Source organism: Sus scrofa, chromosome 8, assembly GCF_054392235.1.
Source record: "Sus scrofa isolate SSC_HxYL_T2T_F1_AM1 chromosome 8, Sscrofa_HxYL_maternal_Yorkshire_Landrace_v2.0, whole genome shotgun sequence".
In the NCBI taxonomy this organism is placed as follows: domain Eukaryota; kingdom Metazoa; phylum Chordata; class Mammalia; order Artiodactyla; family Suidae; genus Sus; species Sus scrofa.
In genome coordinates, this window is record NC_139390.1 from 30,315,776 (window position 1) to 30,337,511 (window position 21,736).

A 21,736-nucleotide genomic window follows, 5' to 3' on the forward strand; every position below is an offset into this window, starting at 1 on the left:
GACAAAATGAGTTCATGTATTCAAGTGTCTCTTACTTGGGGCTATTTATTGCCTTCTCTTCTAATCTTCAGAATGTGGAATTCTGAACTGTGGTGTTAGAGTAGTAACAAATATAGTCTGTAGTCACTTGTGTAATGGAGAGAAGGGAGTATCTTTACATAGGTAACTAGTGTATTTAATTAACATTTTTTGAATTAATCATTTAGCATTATCTTAAGGGACTAGGAGCTAACTAATCACTTTAATATGGAGATCAATTGAGTTAATAGGGTTTCATTGTTACATATTTTCTTTGGATACTTGTTGCCATCAAAAGAATAATTTATATAGTAAAAGGTTCAGGGTTTATTATTTTTGTGAGAAACCAAAGAGCAATCATCCTTTTATTTGAAAATCAATGTAGTATATCAAGAATATTTTCACAGAATTAGAGACAAAACAAAACATTCATTCATTTACCAGCATAAGTTGTAAAACTCTTAATGTGTATCTACTACCTGGAGAGATTATACATATGTGAGTATCAAATTTATATACATAGGTAATCTTGGAAAGGTTATACACGCATGGGTATATGCATTATAATTTACTTCCTTACAACAGAAGTAGTTTGCATAGCTAATGATTACTGAAATTAAGTTAATCTATTCTTTAGTAGCCACATTGAAATATCATCTTGATGGGGTATTCATTATGACAGAAAAAGGTTGCTTTTGACTGGGAGAATGCTGCGTGCATACTTCAATAATATATAATTGATATGTTATTTGTAAGAGTTTTAAAAATAGAAATGTTTTTAAAATCTAAAATAAATATAGTTGTTTTAAAAATACTAGTCAAGAAGATTAAGAAAGTAAATAATGAGAGTAAACAGCTGACATCTGCAGTGACCAAACTGTATCTAAAATATTACTTCAAATATAAAATATACTTAAAGAAAATATCTTTGCTACTTAGATATAAACGAGGAAATATGTCCAAATAATTTAATACTCCTGATAGTTTGAGATTTCTATCCCAACATTGTATTGCAAAGGAAAAATTTCTAGATTTTAGAAATGTCATTTGCATGTATTCTTTTGCTTCTCCATTTTTTAAGATTACGTGTATCCAATTCTTAAATCCTCCTTCAGTCCTCCAGCTCTGAGTCTTTGACCTTTGTCATGAAGATGCATTTATTTGCCCCCAGACTTTTGATTAAGTGAGCAGTCTCTCTAGGCAGTTGCCCTTCCACTGTAAACAAATCAAAAGCTATCATTGTTAATGTCAAAAGAAGCTACACTGACATTCATCAAATTTTATAGATAACTTTGGAATAGTTCTTTTTTTTATATAATATTTGCAAATAATAAAATATATAGCAGGCATTTGAGTATACTATAGATTGATATTGCAAAATGGAATGCATATGCAATACGGAGAATTTCTCATTTAAGCGATCATAATTCTTAGATTTCAGAACTTAGATTGAAATTTAGAGTTTTTAGAAAAAGAGGAAGACAGATGAGTGGTTTTACATACACAGAATTATGCCATCTACAGTGGATCTGGAGAAATTAAAGCAGGAGTTAAGAGGCATCATATTTGCTAATATGTTTGATCACTTATATTCTAACTAGGAGAAATGTCTGCCTGAGCCTTAGACTTAGGGTAATTTCTGCCGTCACACATCTAAATGATTTGAAAGTTGCTCATCTTCTAACTTTGATCTTGGGCCTGTAGCCTCACCACTTTTCCTCCATGGAATCATCCAGGTAATTACTTTGTTATTAGAATACAAACTTTTGTTTTTTACACCAGGAGGAATTTTAGACCGTAAGTAACAGAGCTGTGACCTTCTGTGTGAGCAGTGGGTTCCTAAGTTTGTCTGTCTTTCTTTCTTTCTTTCAGTGAGGCAATTAAGCATTTATTTAAAGAGAGAAGAGTATATAGGTGTGGAAAAAATACAGGCACAGGTGGGGGATAGGGAGAGAGAATGACAGAGACAGAAAAAGAAAGGAAGAGGGAAAAAGAGCAAGCTTTTGGTGGTCCTTTGAATCACTCCTGCGGGGGCAGTCCTTCCGGGCTTCCTCTGGCCAATCATCTGGCTTCGTCTGACTCAGGGCCCTGCCCTCAGGAGGACTTCAACTCAAGATGAATTTTTACTGGGGCCAGCAAGGTTTACATTGGTGGCTTACCATATAACCATAGTATAAACATAGTTTACACTTGACTTGCCAACGTTAAAAGTATGTAATTTTGACATACTGGAGAAATTTTCGTTATATCGAATTTTGTTTATAAAGTTAGGGTTTAATATTTTCTATTTCAGACTTTTTTTAAGCCCACATGTATAGAATATTACTGTACTTTACAAGTATCCAGAAATAATAATAGCTAATATTGACCAGGTGTTGGCTATCTGTGTTCTAAGCATTTTAGCACTGTGTTAGTCTTCATAAATTTCTGAGTGAGATTGCTACTCTTATCATTCCAATTGTACAGATGAGGCCAATGAGGGTAAGTAACTTGTTCAAGGTTAGTAAGTAAAATGAAACTGTATTTTAAAAAACTAAACTTTGGGGAGTTCCCATCATGGCTCAGCAGAAACAAATCCAACTGGTATCCATGGGGATACAGGTTCAATTCCTGGCCTCGCTCAGTGGGTTAAGGATCCAGCGTTGCCATGAGCTGTGGTGTAGGTCACAGACGTGGCTCAGATCTGGAATTGCTGTGGCTGTGGCATAGACTGGCAGCTGTAGCTCTGATTCGACCCCTAGCCTGGGAACTTCCATATGCTGCAAGTGCGGCTCTAAAAAGAAAAAGAAAAAAAAAAAAAAACTAAACTTTGTATTTTTTTAATAGTTTGAGGTTTACAGGAAAATTGCAAAGATAGCATAGTGAGTTCCTATGTTTCCCACACCCCATTTTCTCTAATAGTATTGTCTTATATTAATATGCTATATCTGTTACTAGAATCAATATTGATACTTTATTATTAACTAAAGTCTATACTTGATAGATTTCCTTAATGTCTACCTAAGTTCCTTTTTCTTTTGGAGAATGCGCTCCAGGATGCCAGTTAGATTTAATCATTGTATCTCCTTAGGCTCTTCTGAGCTGTGACAGTTTCTCAAAATTTCCTTGTTTCTGATGACTTTGGCAGTTTGGGGAGTAGCGGTCAGGTGTTTTGTAGAATATCTTAGTTGGGATTTGTCTGATATTTTTCTCACGATTAAATTTGGTTATGAATTATAGGGAGGAAGACCACAAAAGTAAGGTGCCATTTTCATCACATTGTCTCGAAGATACATACCATTAATCTGATTTATCATTGTTGATATTGACCTTGAGCACTTGGAAATAACTTCATTTTCAACCCAGACACTTAAGATGTAGATTTCATGCACACATACCAGCAGACAGTTCTCCGACTGTTCATTTAATCACTGAATTCAAGTTGGATTAACATAATAGTTCATGATTCATTTTAACCAGTTTTACCTTCTCTCCTCAACTAAGGTTCCTAGCCCAGTTCTTGAAAAAAACAACCCTGGCTGGGTTACAGGTATAATCTCTTGACCCAGCCACAACCCTTTACCCACAGTCATCCAACCCATCTTATTGGTTGCTTTCTACTCTGTGTTTCAACATTAGGTCTCCTTGAACTCTTTAATCCCTTCATCCGTTGACTTGCTAGTTTTTGACTCATCTTGAAGGCATTTAGGTCCTTCTCCTTTCCAAAGAAGGGACTATCTTCATAATATACCATTCCTCACATCTTGTCTCCTTTTTCTTAACCCTCTTTATGTTGTCTCTACGTCTTCTTGTTTGAACCAGTCTATTAATTCTCGTTCACTTTAAAATTAATTTTTTATACATTTCCCCATAAAAAAAATTTTACATCCAGAGATGGTGAAGAATTTCAACTGTAATGTGCTTGTATCTGGGACGGATGAATTGCATTGTCCTCCCTTATACATATATACTCAAGTCATGTCATGATTTCCTTTGACATAAGCTGTGGAACCTCTCCCCAGAAAACCTTCTGCATGGGTGTGTGCAGGTACTTGCATGTGTATATGTTAAATATTTCATATAGGGTTCAAGGAGCTCATGAACCCACTAAAGCCTATATGTGCACTGTATCAATCAGTATTCTTAATTTTAAGCAACTGAAATTGACTGGCTGATTTAAACAATATAAATTTATTGGAATCACACTAGTTCCCGGAAAGAATCAGCTCAGGAAAAATGATAGGCACTACAGTTGCACAACTGGCTTTTATAACTCCGAATTTTTAAGGCAGAAGAACCTTTTTATGACATTTATTGCTTATATTTTATTTCCATCTATTTGGAACTGGATAGTGAAGTTTTATATTTTTGGAATTAGATGTATGAGGCATGAAAACAGTGATACACACACACACCACATAATCACTCATATGCACAGAACCATGTAATTTGGTCATTTAACTTTAGGGAGTATATTAGTAGAAAATAGGCTAAGATGATATAACAAAGATTCAAATACAATGACTCAAATAAAATAGACATTTATTTCTCCATCACCCCCAAGAGATGGGCCCCATGTCCCAGGGCAAACAGGTAGCTCTGCTGCACAAGTTCACTTGGAGAGCCAGATTCCATCCTTCTTGTTTCTCCATCCTGTAGGATGTTACTCTTTCTTAATGGTCAGAGCTTCCTCAGCTCCCCCTCTGCATTCTAGCCCTTGGGAAGGATCGAAAAAAGAGAGGATATTAAGCAAATAACGCAAGTTGCATATATCAGTCCTAGTCACATGGCCACAACTAGTTGCAAAGGAGGTTCAGATGTGGTCTCTGCCTGGATAGCCGTGTGTCCAGCTAAAACTCATTATAGTGGTGGATGTGAAGAATGGCTTGGAGTTATGATCAACAGAGGTCAAGAGGTGAAGACTGCTGAATAGAACTCTTCAGAATTCTTCAGATCTCTTTTTTTTTTTTTTTTTTTTTTTGTCTTTTTGCTATTTCTTGGGCCGCTCCCGCGGCATATGGAGGTTCCCAGGCTAGGGGTCCAATCAGAGCTGTAGCCACTAGCCTACACCAGAGCCACAGCAACGCGGGATCTGAGCCACGTCTGCAACCTCCACCACAGCTCACGGCAATGCTGGATCGTTAACCCACTGAGCAAGGGCAGGGACCGAACCCGCAACCTCATGGTTCCTAGTCGGATTCGTTAACCACTGCGCCACGACGGGAACTCCCAGATCTCATTTTTTAATGAATTTTTTCCATAGTATGTATGTACTGTTTTTACCATTGACACATTAGCAAATAGAGACAAGCAAAAATGGAAAAATAAAAATCATTAATTACCCTGACAAATTATTAACAATTTGAGGATGTTACGTTCCAGTATATTTTATATACGTTTAGAATAAATGTATGTTTTTAGAATAAAAACCTGAATCTTATTGTAATACTAGTTTGTAACCTTTTTGCCCTAAACATAAAATTAGGACTCTTTTTGTTGCAAAAGACAGCAGCCCAATTCAAATGGATTTAAGCAAAAACTTAGAAATTTTTGGTTCATTTAAGTAAATAAAAATTTATTTAACAACAAAAAATTACTCTTAACAACCTGGAACATGATGAATCCAGATATTCAAATAAAGCCAGAAATCCTAACACCCCACCCCAACCCCACCCACCCGATTCTGTTTTCCTTTGTGATAGCATTTTCTCAGGTAGGTAGGTCTTCTGTATGGAAGCAAAAAAGCCGCTAACAGCTCCAGGTTTACTTTTTTATCAGCTTAGCCTCTTCAGTGGAAAGAGAGCACACATCTTGGAATTGACTCTCCTTGGCCTTGTTTAGATCAGAGGTCCATCTGAACCAACCATTATTGCCAGAAGATGTGTTACTCCTATTGGCCAGACCTCAGTGCCTTGCTCACCTCTGCCCAAGCCTTGTGGACTGAGATGGGGAAAGTGTGGTTTCCCAAAAAGTAGAGGATGGGTCTGTTACCATAAAAAAGAACCCTGGATAGGCACAAGCAGTGTCCACCACCATAGCTTTCCATGTCATTAAATGTTCTTCTTGTATCTTTAAAAATGGCTGCATCATTTTCCCATGCACAGACACTCCTTTTGGTTATTTAACCAATATTCTATTTTTTTGGAATTTAGATTGTTTCCACTATTTCCCTGTTAAGAACAACTTCTGATAAACCCTCCCTGTAGCTAGATCTCTACATTTAGATGATTATTTCTTCTGGATAAAGTCCCAAAGGTGTGCACATTTTCGGAGGCGGGGGTGATCTGTAGTCTCAAAGTCATTTCAGCAACATTACTGCTATTTTAATTCTCAGCAGCACTGTATGAGAGTGCTCACTGGCCCTTCCCCTTCACACTGGTTATTATTTAAGACAATTTGATCCTTCTAAATGACATTTAACTTTCTTCACCACAGATACTCTGGCCACAGGACCAAAAGAGAGGTCCTTTAATTCCAAAATGAAAAAAAATATTTCTCTTAAGAAGGGAAGAGTTGAAGGTATTCTTTTTCTTTGCCTCTTGTCCTTTCTCTTTATATACCTGCTTTGTCCTCTCCTTAAATGAGACAACCTGGCAGGTCCCTGGTGGCCTAAAAAGAGACAACCTAGTCTCCTTACTCATCTAAGACATGTTTCAGATCTCACCTGCTGCATGTTGCCTTTCCAAACACTAGCCCATTCTGATCATTCCTTTCTGTGGGTTCTGACAGAGTTACATTCCAATAGGAAATGTATAAGATAATCTGTTGGAGAAATGATTAAAATACACACAAATACACATGTGTGTGTGTGTATTAGAATGTCAATAAATAATTGTACAGTGATATATGTATACCTTTTATAAAGTCGTATATCCATATATTGGGGCACATACTTAAAAGTATACTGAAAAGGATATACATTTTAAAAAGTTTAGGGACTGTTGACCTATACTAAGAAAGTTACATTCTTATTTTACGTTTGTGACTTCGAATATATGTAAAAGAAGTTAAAAGGTTCATGATACAGTAATTCGCTCCTTGGCAAAAGCATGAATTCTGAATGCCAAGAGCCATGAGACTGGTGGCTAAGAGTGAATCACTTACCTGGGGAAGGAGCCAAACAGATCATTTAGAGCTTCAGTGCAGCTGTGTTTTCCACTCTAAATCTTATACAGTGTAATTCTTGTGGTTTTTTAAAAATTCTTTTGAAAAAGTACTCCATTAAGAAAGCCTAATGCAAATTTCGGTGATGAAAGTGGAGAAATCTAAGTAGTTTATAATAAAAAGGTCGTATTGGCCATGGTGTATGTTGTATGCATGTGTTTAATCTGAAGTATTTCAAGTATTAGTGTTGCTGTTTTGTCCACTTTATGAAACTTGGGTGTTCAAATTCCAGATCCCTTCACTAAATCATCTTCTTTGTATCCCCACAGTTTCTAAAACCTGTGCCATGCTGCATCTTAGGAGTCACTATGTAAATCGTTACTGACTTGATTTGTTTGATACTTGCCTCCTTTCCAGGCACTTATCTGACTTACACATTCATTGCTTGCTGCAGAGGGACAATAACGTAAAAATTAGATGTTTCCCTGCAGCCTGAAAATATTCAGCAATGTAGAGTTCATTACAGTGAATATCTATTATAAAAGATTTGAATGATCTCATGATGCAATGCTTTGAAATATGACTTACCATCTTAGTAAAATCAAAGAAATAAAACCAAGCGGAGATGTTAGATACATTTCCTCTGTTACCATGTAAAGATCAGTTATAAATCCCAGAGAAATATGTTTTAAATGCTCCATGAATGGCCTATTCCCAGATGTTTATGTTGTGGGTTATGATGTCTACTGTGTTTTTTAAAGGCCCTTTGAATTAGGAACTAGGAAATTTAGTTTTCAAATTGATAAGGCAGGGGATCATTTTCTAGGAAGACAACCAAACAAGCAACGTTATATAAGACAAAAGACTTCTCATTGGCCTTTGAAAAGTGAGCATCTTCTAATAGGCGTTTATTTACCTTGATTATGTACTTACTCTGTGCTAGGGCTGTGCCTTCATTATTCCATTTAATAATCCTCCCGTGAAGGAGCCTTTGAAAGGAAGGCCTGTGTGTTACTTATTCCAGTATTGCTGTCGAAGGTAAGGTTTAGAGAAGTTGAATAACTTGTCGAGATACATAGCGACATTGTTAAACCAGCACTATGCCATCGAACTTTCTGCATTGATGGAAGTGTTCTATATTTGCACCATCCAATCTGGCAACTACTGTCCCCATGGGGCTCCTTCAGCATTTGAAATATGACGAGTTCAACTAAAGAACTGAATATTTTATTTTATTTTAATTAAAATAGCCCCACGAGGCTCATGGCTACTATGTTGGACAGCATAGCTCTAGAACCTTCCTAAAATGTTCTTAATCACTGCACCATACCTCTCCAGTTCAGTCCTCCAATCCAAAGCACGTACTTGGAAAAGAAATAGCAAGAAAGTATTAACATTATAAATTACACAGAACCAGAGTATTAGAAGCGTTTGATGAGCCAGGGATAGAAGTGTTATCTCTGCTTCATGGAGACCTAAGAGAGTCTTGCTTTCTTATACCTAGCTAAGGGGAAGAAAAATAGCAGTAGACTTTGTCTAAAATCCTTAATTCTAAGTGTCTTTTTTTTTTTTTTTTTTTTTTTTTTTTTGCCATTTCTTGGGCCGCTCCCTCGGCATATGGAGGTTCCCAGGCTGGGGTCTAATCAGAGCTGTAGCCACCGGCCTGCACCACAGCCACAGCAACATCAGATCCCAGCCACATCTGTGACCTATACCACAGCTCACAGCAACGCTGGATCCTTAACCCTCTGAACGAGGCCAGGGATCGCAACCTCATGGTTCCAAGTCGGATTCATTAACCACTGAGCTATGACGGGAACTCCAGGTATCTTTTTTTTCTGTTAAATTATCCTCGTTCTTTTTGTACCATCATTTTCCCTGTATCCCCTTAGTCCTTGAATTCACTGATGCCTAAGGTAAAGGTAAACAAAAATGCCCATTCCTTAGTGAGTGGTTTGACCAACTTTCTGAATGCCTCCTGATTCTGGCTTTGCCACCAGCTGCCTACATGTCCTTGGTTGATCACTTTGGGCCATTCTGGGCCTCAAATTTTCTCACCTACAAAATAAAAGAGTTGAATTAAATGACTGCATAGGTTCCTTCTAGACAGAAAAATTCTGTATATAATGGTTTTAATACCTCAGGTTCTATAGTTGTACAGATATGCAGTAAATTCTTTTTTTAAATAAATTCTCACACTATTAAAATTATATGTGCAAAGTCCTGATTTTCTTGGAAACCAAACAGAACAAGAAATGCTAGAAAGCTGTGCAGCTTTTCAAGTCTGAGTTCCTGCTGCTTCATGTTCCTGCTTTCTTCACATTCCTTTGTGAATGGATGGCTTCGCTTTTCCATGGACTACAAGCCAGAAGCCCACGCTTCTTTGGTCCTACATTTGGAGCAGTGGGAATGATTGCCAAACCCAGAAATCTCTGTGAATTAATTGTCACATTGAAATATTATGTTTCTTTAACATATGATAGTAATTGAATCCTTGAAAGCAAACCAAGAAGTTCAAAATGTTATTTTAGAAGCATAATTGTTTTGTTAACGTGTATGTATATAAACAATTCTGGTGTTTTACCTTTATGCTTATTTTGAAAATAACAAGTATTTTATTAAGTTCTACTAGCTGATTTAAATTATTCAAAGAAATTAAGTTTATACATGTTTGAGGTCAAGTATCTATGGTGTATATCAGTCTGTAAGTTCATCACCTGCTGATTTATGTAATGTATCCATCTCTTGTCTGAAATGTACTGGTGGTCTGCAGCCTGCCATGGGTTAGGATTACCTCCAGGGCTTTTAAAAAATACGATGTTCAGGTCTTACCTCAGACCTACTAAATCAGCCTTAAGGAATGAGATCTTAAACACAAAGGCTGAAATGCTTTTCCAGGTTATCCTGCTAATGTGACAGGTTGAAGAATTAAACACCTTGAAAGTTCTCGACAAGAGAAGAGATGGTCTCTTTATTAAATGGCTTATGCTAACATCAAAGCTAACTAATGATTTAGTCATGTTGGAAGTTCCCGTTGTGTATCAGTGGAAACAAACCCGACTAGTATCCATGAGGATGCGGGTTCAGTCCCTGGCCTTGCTCAGTGGGTTAGGGATCCGGCATTGCCACGAGCTGTGGTATACATCACAGATGTGGCTCGGATCTGGCATGGTTGTGGCTGTGGCCGGCAGCTGTAGTGATGATTCAACCCCTAGCCTGAGAACTTCTATATGCCTCCAGCCCTTAAAAACAATAGCAATATTCATATTATAAAGTCATATTGTTCTTTGAAAATTTAACACTGATTAGCATTTATGTTTGGACGATGGCAATTCAGCACTCAAAAAACATTCAACTAACTCATTATGACGTTACTGAGAAATTATTATAAGGTATAAGAGATGTGATACAAAATATAGGAGCCCTAAGACAGAAGTACATGATTTGTTTGCCTCACTTTTTCTTGTTCTTGAAAGAATTGGGGCTTATAAAAATCAGGTGTTCTAATTTTCCCTTATCCTTAGATCGCTAATATTCAAATCATTTGCCAGTATTTTAACAATATGAAACTTCATTTTATTGATAAATGTTTTAAATCTTCAAACTGTTATTCATCAAAGTCAACATTATTTGTTTTTGCTTATATTACACTTTTTTCCTAGATTTTAATATAGTTTCTAATTCTCATTTATTTATATAAGCAATGTGTAGTTACACTTTACTAAAAATGCATTTTATACTAATGATGGTAAATGTAACGTTGAGTGTATTGTAACCAATGATACTCATAGTGCACGGTATATACCCTCCAGATAATATATATTGTGCTTCTATTATCATCATTAACATGATCCTCCAAGAACATTTTTTAGGGTCCATATTTGAATGGCATTGAAAATATGATGGGCGTGGAGTTCCCGTTGTGGCGCAGTGGTTAACGAATCCGACTAGGAACCATGAGGTTGCAGATTCAATCCCTGGCCTCGCTCAGTGGGTTAAGGATCCGGGGTTGCCGTGAGCTGTGGTGTAGGTTGCAGATGTGACTCGGACCTGGTGTTACTGTGGCTGTGGTGTAGGCCGGTTACTACAGCTCCAATTCAACCCCTAGCCTGGGAACCTCTATATGCCACGGGTGCAGCCCTGGAAAAGACAGGAAAAAAAAAAAAAAGAAAGAAAATACAGTGGGCCGAGAGGATCTAGGTGGAGATAGGTATTAGTCAAGTCACTGGTAACTTCTGAAACTGATAAGTCTCAATCGGCAGGAGAAATCTCATGAGTATAGTCTATGTGAGTGTCCCTGCTTGGGTGACCTTCCGTGTGTATCCTCTTCCTCCATGTGAGTCCTCAGTCCCCACAGATAAAGAAAGAAAGAATGGAGATACACACCTGCTCTTGGCCCCTTCAGCTTTGGAGGTAACATAGTTTCTTTCTACCACAAGACCACACCTGTCTGTGGGACAGGCTGGGAAATGTAGTCTAGCTATAGTCCCAGGAGAAAAAGAAAAAAGGTTTTGGTGAACACATAGCATTCTCTACAACAGCCTGATTTCTGCCATGAACAAACTCTCTGGCCTTTGGCAAGGCACTTAATCTCCTTGGCTTCAATTCCCTTTATTTTAAAAGATCCAAAGACTTTTTCTTTTTTGGTAAGCTTATTAGACATTTATATGAAGAAAATTCTGTTAAGATATAATGAGACTTGATTCAACAAGGCATTTGCCAGAATCATAATATCCTTAAAAGTAAATCTGATGAGCAATGAGAACTAAGTTATGGCACAGTCAGTGATTTTACAGTTAATTGCATAACTGAGGGATGTTGATTACTTGATTCAAGTGATCTTGAGGGGGCCAGTAAGGCCTGGATTTAGGATTTCATTCTTAGTCCTAATCTTTAACCTTTTCCCCATTTCCCCATTTCCCTTAGTAAATCATACGAAAACACAGAACTCATATTCTTCAAGTTTTAATTTGGAAATTTCTTTTTTTTTTTTTTGGCTGCATCCATGGCATGTGGAAGTTCCTAGGCCAGGAACTGAACCTGTGCCACAGCAGTGACCCGTGCCACAGCAGTGACCCAAGCCACAGCAGTAACAATGCCAGATCCTTAATTTCTACACCACCAGGGAAATCCTTAAAAACTTTTTAGATACCTGGACTAGGCTATCAAATTCTTTTAACCTGCAATCTAAGTTTTAGGTCACCTGGGCTTTTGAACACTGGCCAGGGAATCAGATGAATTATTAATAATACTGTTTTTATGATAATGTATTTTGGATTCTAAACAGTTATCTTATAAATGAACTGTGAAACATAATCCATTTTTTAATTAAAGGATTACTTGGATTTATACCTCCAGAAAATAGTTTAATTGCCTTTCTGTCTTCAAAAAATGGGAGTTCCTGTCGTGGTGCAGCAGAAGAGAATCTGACTAGGAACCATAAGGTTGCAGGTTCGATCCCTGGCCTCGCTCAGTGGGTTAAGGATCTGGCGTTGCCGTGAGCTGTGGTGTAGGTCTCAGATATGGCTCAGATCTGGCGTTGCTGTGGCTGTGGCGTAGGCTGGTGGCTACAGCTCCGATTAGACCCCTAGCCTGGGAACCTGCATATGCCGAGGGATCTCTTACACCCTTAAATATGCTGTTAGGAGCTGTAGCTATCAATATGGATATAGTTTGGCTCTTTTCCAGCAGAGTTAGTGTATTGACCAGAGAAGAGACCTCAAGATCAGGCAAAAAATAGGTGTAGCTATTAACCTGAATATATCACAGTCACTCATGATGTTTGCAGGACGCATATGATTTGAGCCATAATTGATTTTAAACGGCAAAAATGATGAATGATTATACATTAATATTGACTGGTAGCATTACTTCTATTACATTTGAAAGCTTTAAAAGGACTTGATAGGAAAGATCTCTTTAGTGTGAGTGATATTTCAAAACGTGTGTTCTCTTTCTTTTCAGGACTTCCAATAGCAGTCAGACATTGTCATCCTGCCATACTATGGAGCCATGTTCATCAGATGAATTCTTCCAAGCCCTTAATCACGCTGAGCAAACATTCAAAAAGATGGAAAACTATCTGAGACACAAACAGTTATGTGATGTAATTCTGGTTGCTGGTGATCGCAGAATTCCAGCTCACAGGTAATTGTTTTCTAAATTTCTGTATATGTGAACTATTTCCTTGATCATTTAGTTATGTACATTGAAGTAACTTGTTCTACTGACTATTCAGTGGGGTCTTTTAGTGAAGGAATATATTTCATGGAATTTCTATAAAGAAAACAGAGAATATGAAATCATTACATTAAATGATCCCAAAAGAATCACTTTCCCATACAAGCAAAACATACCAGCCTGAAATCTGTCAGTATTTATTGTGTGGTAGATTTCAGCCACGACGAGCAGCTATTACCCATTAATAACTTTAAATAAATTCAATGGAAATTAAAGCAGGGAATCTTGAGAAACCAAAAAAAAGCTAGTGGAATGAAGTGGCAAAACCGTTCTTTTTTTTTTTTTCTTTTTTTTTTTTTTTTTTGTCTTTTTGCCTTTTCTAGGGCCGCTCCCGTGGCATATGGAGGTTGCCAGGCTAGGGGTCAAATCAGAGCTGTAGCCACCGGCCTACGCCAGAGCCACAGCAACTCCAGATCCGAGCCGTGTCTGCAACCTACACCACAGCTCACAGCAACGCCAGATTCTTAACCCACTAAGCAAGGCCAGGGATTGAACCCACAACCTCATGATTCCTAGTCGGATTCATTAACCACTGCACCATGACGGCAATTCCAAAACTGTTCTTAAATAGGCACATTTTGCCAACTTCTATTTGCTGACCTCCAAGAAATATGAAAAGCCATGGTGATGGGGAACAAAAGCTAGAGAACACAAATGAAGTATTACCTCTTGATGTAAGGAAAGGAAATGGGAGCTGGTTAATACAATTCACTATTTTTCTTCTAAGAATTCCATAATTGTTCAATGTTAATCACCATTATGATCCCAAAGGTTTTTTTTTTAAATGCCTTTCAAAACTAATTAACACTCTGTCCCAAAAGTTTTATTAAACCCTCCAAAGAGGAAGTAAATTGAAAGCATATGGTCTTATTGTTTTCAGCGGCTCAATGGGCATGCATTTATTGAGATGCTACTATACATGGTGACAAAAAGTCCATGTTATGAGTGTGGGCTTATTAGAATTTCATAAAGACATTGTTTTGGAAATTCTCTGTTTCCAAAACAGAGCTCATTCCCTTACCTGCAAACGCTTATACAAACCATCACCATCTCACTTAGATTACCTGTAAGAAACTCCTCACTGGTCTCCCCTGTTTTCACACTTTTCCCCTGTGTATTTTTTCTACACAGCTACCTAAGTGATCCTTTAAAATGGAACTCAGATCTGGTTGCTCCTCTGATCAAATTTTCTGTCAATTCCTCATGTCACAGTGTGAAAGCCCCTGTCCTCACAGTGGCTTATGTGGCTCAGCTGCTGTTTCCTCTTTACCATTCTGCCCTCTGGCTCTTCTTACTCACTTGACTTGAGCCACACCCACCCCCCTGAAGTTCCTTGCATGTGCCAGACATGCTGTTCCTGCCTTTGGATTTTTACATTGGCTGCTCTTCTGCCTGAATGCTATTCCTAAATACCTGTATGACTCATTCCTGTACCTCCTTCAAGTCTTTTCTCAACTGTCACCCTCCAATGAGACCACCTATTTAAACCTACCACCCACTCCCAATCTGCCCTTACCCTACCTTTTTTCCCCATGGCACTTACCACTTTTTGATGCACTATAGAATTTACTTCTGCTGTATGTTATTTGTCTGCCTTCCCCTGTAGAATATAAGATTCCAAGAGATGGGATCTTTTGTCTGTGTTTTATACCAATATATCTCAAGTATCTAGAACAATGCCCACTATTTATAAGGTGTGCGTTAGTATTTGTTCAGTGAGTAAGTGAATGAATGGGCAGTTTGCGGAAGAAGGAAACTAAATGGCCAATAAACGTCTGAAGAGATATTTAACCTCACTAACACTCAGGTAAATGAAAATTAAAACAATGAGATACCACTTAACACCTTAGAGATGGCCAAAATTTTTAACATTCCACTATTTGTGGGGAAAGATTAACTCTTTTTGGGGGGGTGGCGTGTGCAGTGTTTGGCTTTTTTGGGGCTGCACCTGTGGCATATGGAAGTTCCCAGATTAGGGGTCGAATCAGAGCTGCAGCTGCCAGCTTACACCACAGCCACAGCAACTCAGGATCCAAGCTGTGTCTGCACCCTACCCCACAGTTCTCTGTAACCCCAGATCCTTTACCCACTGTGTGAGGCCAGGGATCGAATCCGCATCCTTATGGATGCTAGTCAGGTTCATAACCCACTGAGCCATGACGGAAACTCCCGATTAACTCTTATGCAGTGCTGGTGGAGACTAAATTGGCACAGCACTATAGAGAGCAGTTTGGCAAACTCACATTCAGCAGTGCCTTCCTGCGGAGAAAGAAGTAGGGGATTAGAGAAGAACACGGGCGCTTCAACTATTACCCGTACAAATTTATACATCTTTAAAAAAATGAATAAAGTAAAGCTGTGTAAGTATGCTGTTACAGAAGTATCTTTGAGATATATCAAATGACAAATACATGATTCAAAATTGTATATATTTATAACTCATTTTTGCTTATTTGTGACTATCAAAAATCTGGACAGAGGAGTTCCTTAGTAGCTTAGTGGTTAAATATTCAATGCTCTGACTTCAATTCAATCCTAGCCCGAGAATTTCCGCATGCTGCAGGCACAGCCAAAAAAGAAATCTGGGCAGAGATATACCTGATAGATAATAATGTATTATTACTACAAAATATAAAATATAATTTTGTAATGTGATAACAAAGATGATATAATTTTATGACAAAATACAAACACTATAAGGTACTGTAATAATTTTAAAATCATGAAAGTTAAAAATAACCTGCTAGAGCCAGTTTCAAATGTCTCCCATATATTTACTACTTCTACAGTGTAAAAAAAAAAACTTAGGAGTCCCCATCATGGCTCAGCAATAACGAACCCAACTAGCATCCATGAGGACAGAGGTTCCATCGCTGACCTCGCTCAGTGAGTTAAGGATCCAGCCTTGCCCTGAGCTGTGGTGTAGGCCACAAATGCAGCTCGGATCCCACAGTGTTGCTGTGGCTGTGGTGTAGGCCTCCAGCTGCTGGCCTCATTCAACCCCTAGACTGGGAACTTCCAAATGCTGTGGGTATGGCCCTAAAAAGCAAAAAAAAAAAAAAAAAAAAAACTTAAACTATTTTCTAAAGTAATAAACAGGAGAACCTTTCCATTCCCCCCGCCCCTTTTTTTATAGTCAGTTTACTGCTGTGAACTTGTAGCTTTTTTTTCAGGATGTTCAAAAGGGCTATTTAAGTAGCAAATGGGTAAATCATTTTACCTCAGCAGAAAATTTTTGGTAATGTTAATTTATTATTCAAAGGAAGGAACTGGAGCATAAAGCAATTTGTCACATTTGAAATGCATTTCTCAGTACCAGGTGCTTTCTGTGGGTAACAGAGTTTAAAAAAATAGATAAAGAGGAAAAGACGGAAAGAAAAAAAGCCGCAGAATTTATTAATGACCATCAACTTTAATGTTATTACTGATTATTTTTTCTTCTAATATGTTCTTAGATTGGTGCTCTCCTCTGTCTCAGATTATTTTGCTGCCATGTTTACTAATGATGTCAGGGAAGCAAGACAAGAAGAAATAAAAATGGAAGGTGTAGAACCGAATTCCCTATGGTCCTTGATTCAGTACGCATATACAGGTAATAACCCTGAAGATATAACTTTAAAATGTCTTAGACTGAAGTTGTATTATTAGATTTCAGATTTCTGCCTTTTTTTTTTCCTCTCATCTTTTTAGGGCCACACCCCCGGCATATGGAGGTTCCCAGGCTAGGGGTCCAATTGGAGCTGGAGCTGCCAGCCACAGCCACAGCAATGGGGGATCCGAGCTGCAGCTGCAACCTACACCACAGCTCACGACAACGCTGGATCCTTGACCCACTGAGCAAGATCAGGGATCGAACCCACATCCTCATGGATGCTAGTTGGGTTCGCTAACCACTGAGCCATGATGAGAACTCCAGATTCTGCTTTTAATGAGACCTAATTCTGCTATTATAACCACCACTCTTGGTGATATCTATGTAGGTTAACATCTTTATATTAGAACCTTTAAAATGGTTATTATAATTAAGTTTTTGAATGATATTTTACAATATTAATATAATAATTGAGTTGTAAAATGCTTTTAAATTTTTGCATTTAAAATTTGCATTTGAAATATATATAATGGACTACCAGTTAAATCATCCTTTAAAAATTCTGAAAACAAGCTTATTATTTTTTATTTTAGTAGAAGTCACAAAAAATAAATTTTTTTCAGATTTAGTCCTTTTTCTTTTTGGAATGTCTTAAATCATCTGTGTCTAGAATATGTGTAGTGAGCTCTTATTCAGAATTAATACCGTTAATACCAATGAGTTCCTAAAGTTAACATGGTTCCATAGCTAATGGAATTTCTTTTTATCATTAAGGCCGCCTTGAATTAAAAGAAGACAATATCGAGTGCCTGTTGTCTACAGCTTGCCTTCTTCAGCTTTCACAGGTTGTGGAAGCGTGCTGTAAGTTTTTAATGAAACAGCTTCACCCATCCAACTGTCTTGGAATCCGGTCTTTTGCTGATGCTCAAGGTTGTACAGATTTGCATAAAGTGGCTCACAATTATACTATGGTATGTATTTTGTGAAAAGCAGAAAAGCCTATGTTCTTTGCCTTACTCCTTATTTTTGCAGGCTTATCTGCATGTTGCTGCCTTCCCATGGCTCTGCCATATGTCTTATGGTTCAGGTTCACTGTCTCTGTGTCATATTTTCATTGAGTTATGAGGGAAAAACACTAAGTAATATTTCTCCCGGATACATGAGTCAAGCCTCATATTATCACCGGCACTAAGAAGCAGAGGGGTAGCTTAGGACTATTTCATTCAAGATTTTTGGATCTGCTGCTTTTTAAAGCAGGATTTTCCCCAAATATTTTACATTATGGTACATGGATGAATTTCAGAATTGTTTACATAAGCACCGATAGAAGGCGGTGATAGTGATTATAGTGTATTGGTGCAGTACCAGGCGTACACAAGACAGGAGGAAATAAAGGGAGGCTTTTTATTAACGATAAATCTAACTACATGTAAGACATGTTTTTAAGCTACGTATGTGGAAAGATGTCCTTGGAGTTCCCTGGTGGCTCGGAGGTTTAAGGATCCAGGTTGTCACTGCTGTGACTCTGCTTACTGCTGTGGCACAGGTTTGATACCTTGCCTGGGAACGTCTGGGTGCAGTGGGCGTGGCCAAAAAAGAAAGGAAAACGTTCTTATTCATTGTAGCAAGTTAGAAGCCTGGAGGATAATGGATACAGAGTGATCTAGGACAGCATGAAAATAAGGGCATGTCGCGGGCATATTCTTAGGATCAGCCCCCACGGTCTTCATAGTGGAGGGATCCAGGGAAGGGAGGTGTGTGGATTTTCAAGGAATGATCATCTTGCCACATGTGCGTCTTCACACCTGGGTGATAATTGGAGACTTGCTTTACATGCTTCATTTAGGGCAGGACAGCTTCTAAGTGAAGAAAGAATATAAACATTCACCTACGCATATATCATCATCCATGTCACTGATGTTGTCAACACTGGGGAGGTATTTTTCTATCCACCCTCCCCTTCATCCTCCATCCTTCCATTGAGTTGGTTTATGTCAAGGGATTGACAAGGACTTGAGGAATCTTTCACTGGAGAAATCGTGATTTGGAACAATTATAAGAAGAGATATTTACAAATGGAAGATTAATTCTACTCAATTTCATAAGCTTAAGTTGAGCCCTTAAAACAGTGATTGGGAGTTCCCTGTCGTGGCCCAGCAGAAATGAATCTGACTAGCATCCATGAGGACGCAGGTTCCATCCCTGGCCTCATTCAGTGAGTTAAGGATCTGGCATTGCCGTGAGCTGTGGTGTAGGTCACAAACAAGGCAGCAGGTGCACCCCTAAAAAGACAAAAAGACAAAAAAAAATTAAAAAGCAGTGATTGATTCATAGTATACCCAGTCAATAAATGGTTTTATCATCATCGGCATCATTTTAGAGTTTTGCTCGATTCAGCACAGTAGGGATCTATGTGAGTGAACAAAAGCCCTCAGACAAAAGCACAACCTTTATGAGTGTTATTCTCCCTGTGGTGGAATCGCTTCTGGGAAATGTTTCTTGTTTATGATTGTCAAGGTGCTTCAAGTGAAAGCACTAGAGATTGTGTGACAGAGCAACGCTGTACAGACCTAGCTTAACCTGGGTTAACATCTTTTCAATGAAGCCCTTTGGAATATTTCCCTCCCCCTTAGTCCTTATCCTCCCTTGTCGATTTCTCATTCTACCCTTTGCACCTCCAGTTCAAATACTTTTTGGAGTAAGATAAATACAAGTAAAATGAAGCTGGGTTTTTTTTCCCCTTTGTAATCAGTTCATAATTCAGTGTCTTTCCTAAGAAGGAGTTTTATCCACATGAAACATTTGTATGCATTTAGGTCATTCCTGTTGTGTACAGTAGAGGCACAATTGCTGCGTTAAGGCTTAGATATAAATTAAATTTAAATTAGCTCAGCGTTTATAAAGCTATTTTCATAGCCAATTAGTTGTGGTAGGTTTTTTTTTTTTTTTCTCAAGGCCTTTATTTGACATTATTCAGTTTCAACAGAGACATGAAATTGAATTCTAATAACAATAAGTAGTTTAGAGGCAGATTGTGATTTGAATTGTTGCTATGGGAACTGAGTGAAAATACATAGCAAAATTCAATCTTCAATTTAAATAAATCCTGCCATAATTTCATTTGCTTTAAAAACTATCCCAGAGGGGGAAAGAGCATAATGCTAGCAAGTGTTTGGTAGCGTGATAGCTGTTTGCATTATAAAATGGATTTAAAATGTGAAGTAAGCACAGTGCCACAGAATGAAATCGATCGTCACAATTAGTAAATAGCGCGTGTACTTGGATGTTCATCCATCCTGCATGAATGCAAGTAGGAAAGGGAGTTCCCATCATGCCTCAGCAGTTAATGAACCCTACTAAGAGGACACAGGTTCGATCCCTGGCCTCACTCAGTGGATCTGCTATTGCTGTGAGCTGTGGTGTAGGTCGCAGATGCGGCTCGGATCCTGCGTTGCTGTGGCTGTGGTGTAGGCTGGCAGCTACAGCTCTGGTTTGACCCCTAGCCTGGGAACCTCCATATGCCATGAGTGCAGCCCTAAAAAAAAAAAGAAGAAAGGAAAAAAAGCAAGTAGGAAAGGATAAGGAATTCCTTCTTGTAATCCTGAAATCTGGAAACTTTTGTCCTTGTTTTGACTGCCACTGAATATGACGTGGAACGCATCATTTAACCTCTACAAAAAAGCCTCCTACTGGTTATATCATTACAAATATTTAATGTCATTATTGATTTATAAAATATAGACATTTGATTTTACAATCTCAAATTTTGTTTCTTGATCTAGAAAACCTATAGAAACATTTAATTTTGCAGAAACACCTGCTTCAAAACCAAATCAATACTTTTGAAAAGCACTTTGTGTTTACTTGAGTTCAGTAGTATTTCCATAAGGTGTTGATAACTTGATTTTCACTTAATACAAGTTATACTAGAATGGAATGGACATTGTTCTGAAGTGGATATATCAACAAATAAACTATTAATCAATAGAATGTATAATTGATGATATGCAGTTAATACCATTTAAAAGTATGGCAGTAACATCAAACCCACCCAGGGATGCCAAAAATAAAACATAAAAAATAAATAAAAGTATGGCAGTAGCTACTTCAGGATTATATAAATGTTGACTGTGCTATATGCTTTTAAACAATTAGAAATGTATATTATTTTGATTTCTTCAGAATCTCATCTAACATTATATAATAAATATCTTTTCTTGTAATTATGTGATCTTCGTCCCTGACATTTTCAATGCCTGGATAGTAGTCCATGGAATTAAAACTTCTTGGAGCTGGACATTTAGGCTTTCTTATTTTTTACAATTATCATAAAGCACCATCAGAGAAGCATCCGCTTTTCCCCTCCTTGTGAATTATTTACTGAAGATTAAACCACTCACGGATAACTAGGTTGAGAGCTTCAGCATTTTTATAGCTCTTGCTATGTTACCAAATCATTTTATAATGTCAGTATACAATTGAGTAGAACAATTTGCTTGAAGCCACTCAGCCCTGAGGTTTTATTAAAATATATTTCTGAAAAAATGATAATCAGTCATTTAAAATAGATTCATTTGGGCATCTTTAACAAATCATGATGAATTGAAGCAATTGAGTTTCGTTAATTATTCATGTATGGTTTTCCTCTTAAGAATTTCTAGGAAAGGAATGAAATGTCAACCCAAAATAATGTTTTAGATCAGTGCCTAACTTGGATTACTGGAGGCTATATGGAAAATAATATTCTCATTGTAACAATGGAAGATAGTTAGCGATAGTCCTTATCTCTAGCTCTAATTTAAA

At 37.7% G+C, this 21,736-nt stretch overlaps 1 protein-coding gene across 24 annotated transcripts in view; it reads left to right on the forward strand.

The window, feature by feature from the left end:
• The window catches only part of KLHL5 (kelch like family member 5), a 79,232-nt gene that overhangs the window by 21,775 nt on the left and 35,721 nt on the right, over positions 1–21,736 (forward strand). For 23 of the 24 annotated variants that reach the window (XM_084971739.1, XM_084971752.1, XM_084971754.1 and 20 more), the window contains 3 exons: positions 13,066–13,248; positions 16,797–16,933; positions 17,708–17,904. In XM_084971739.1, the coding sequence (XP_084827865.1) occupies positions 13,066–13,248; positions 16,797–16,933; positions 17,708–17,904 (517 nt within the window). Of the gene's footprint in view, positions 1–8,049; positions 8,140–13,065; positions 13,249–16,796; positions 16,934–17,707; positions 17,905–21,736 lie in introns of those variants that run through there. The other variant, XM_084971751.1, reaches the window with a different exon arrangement.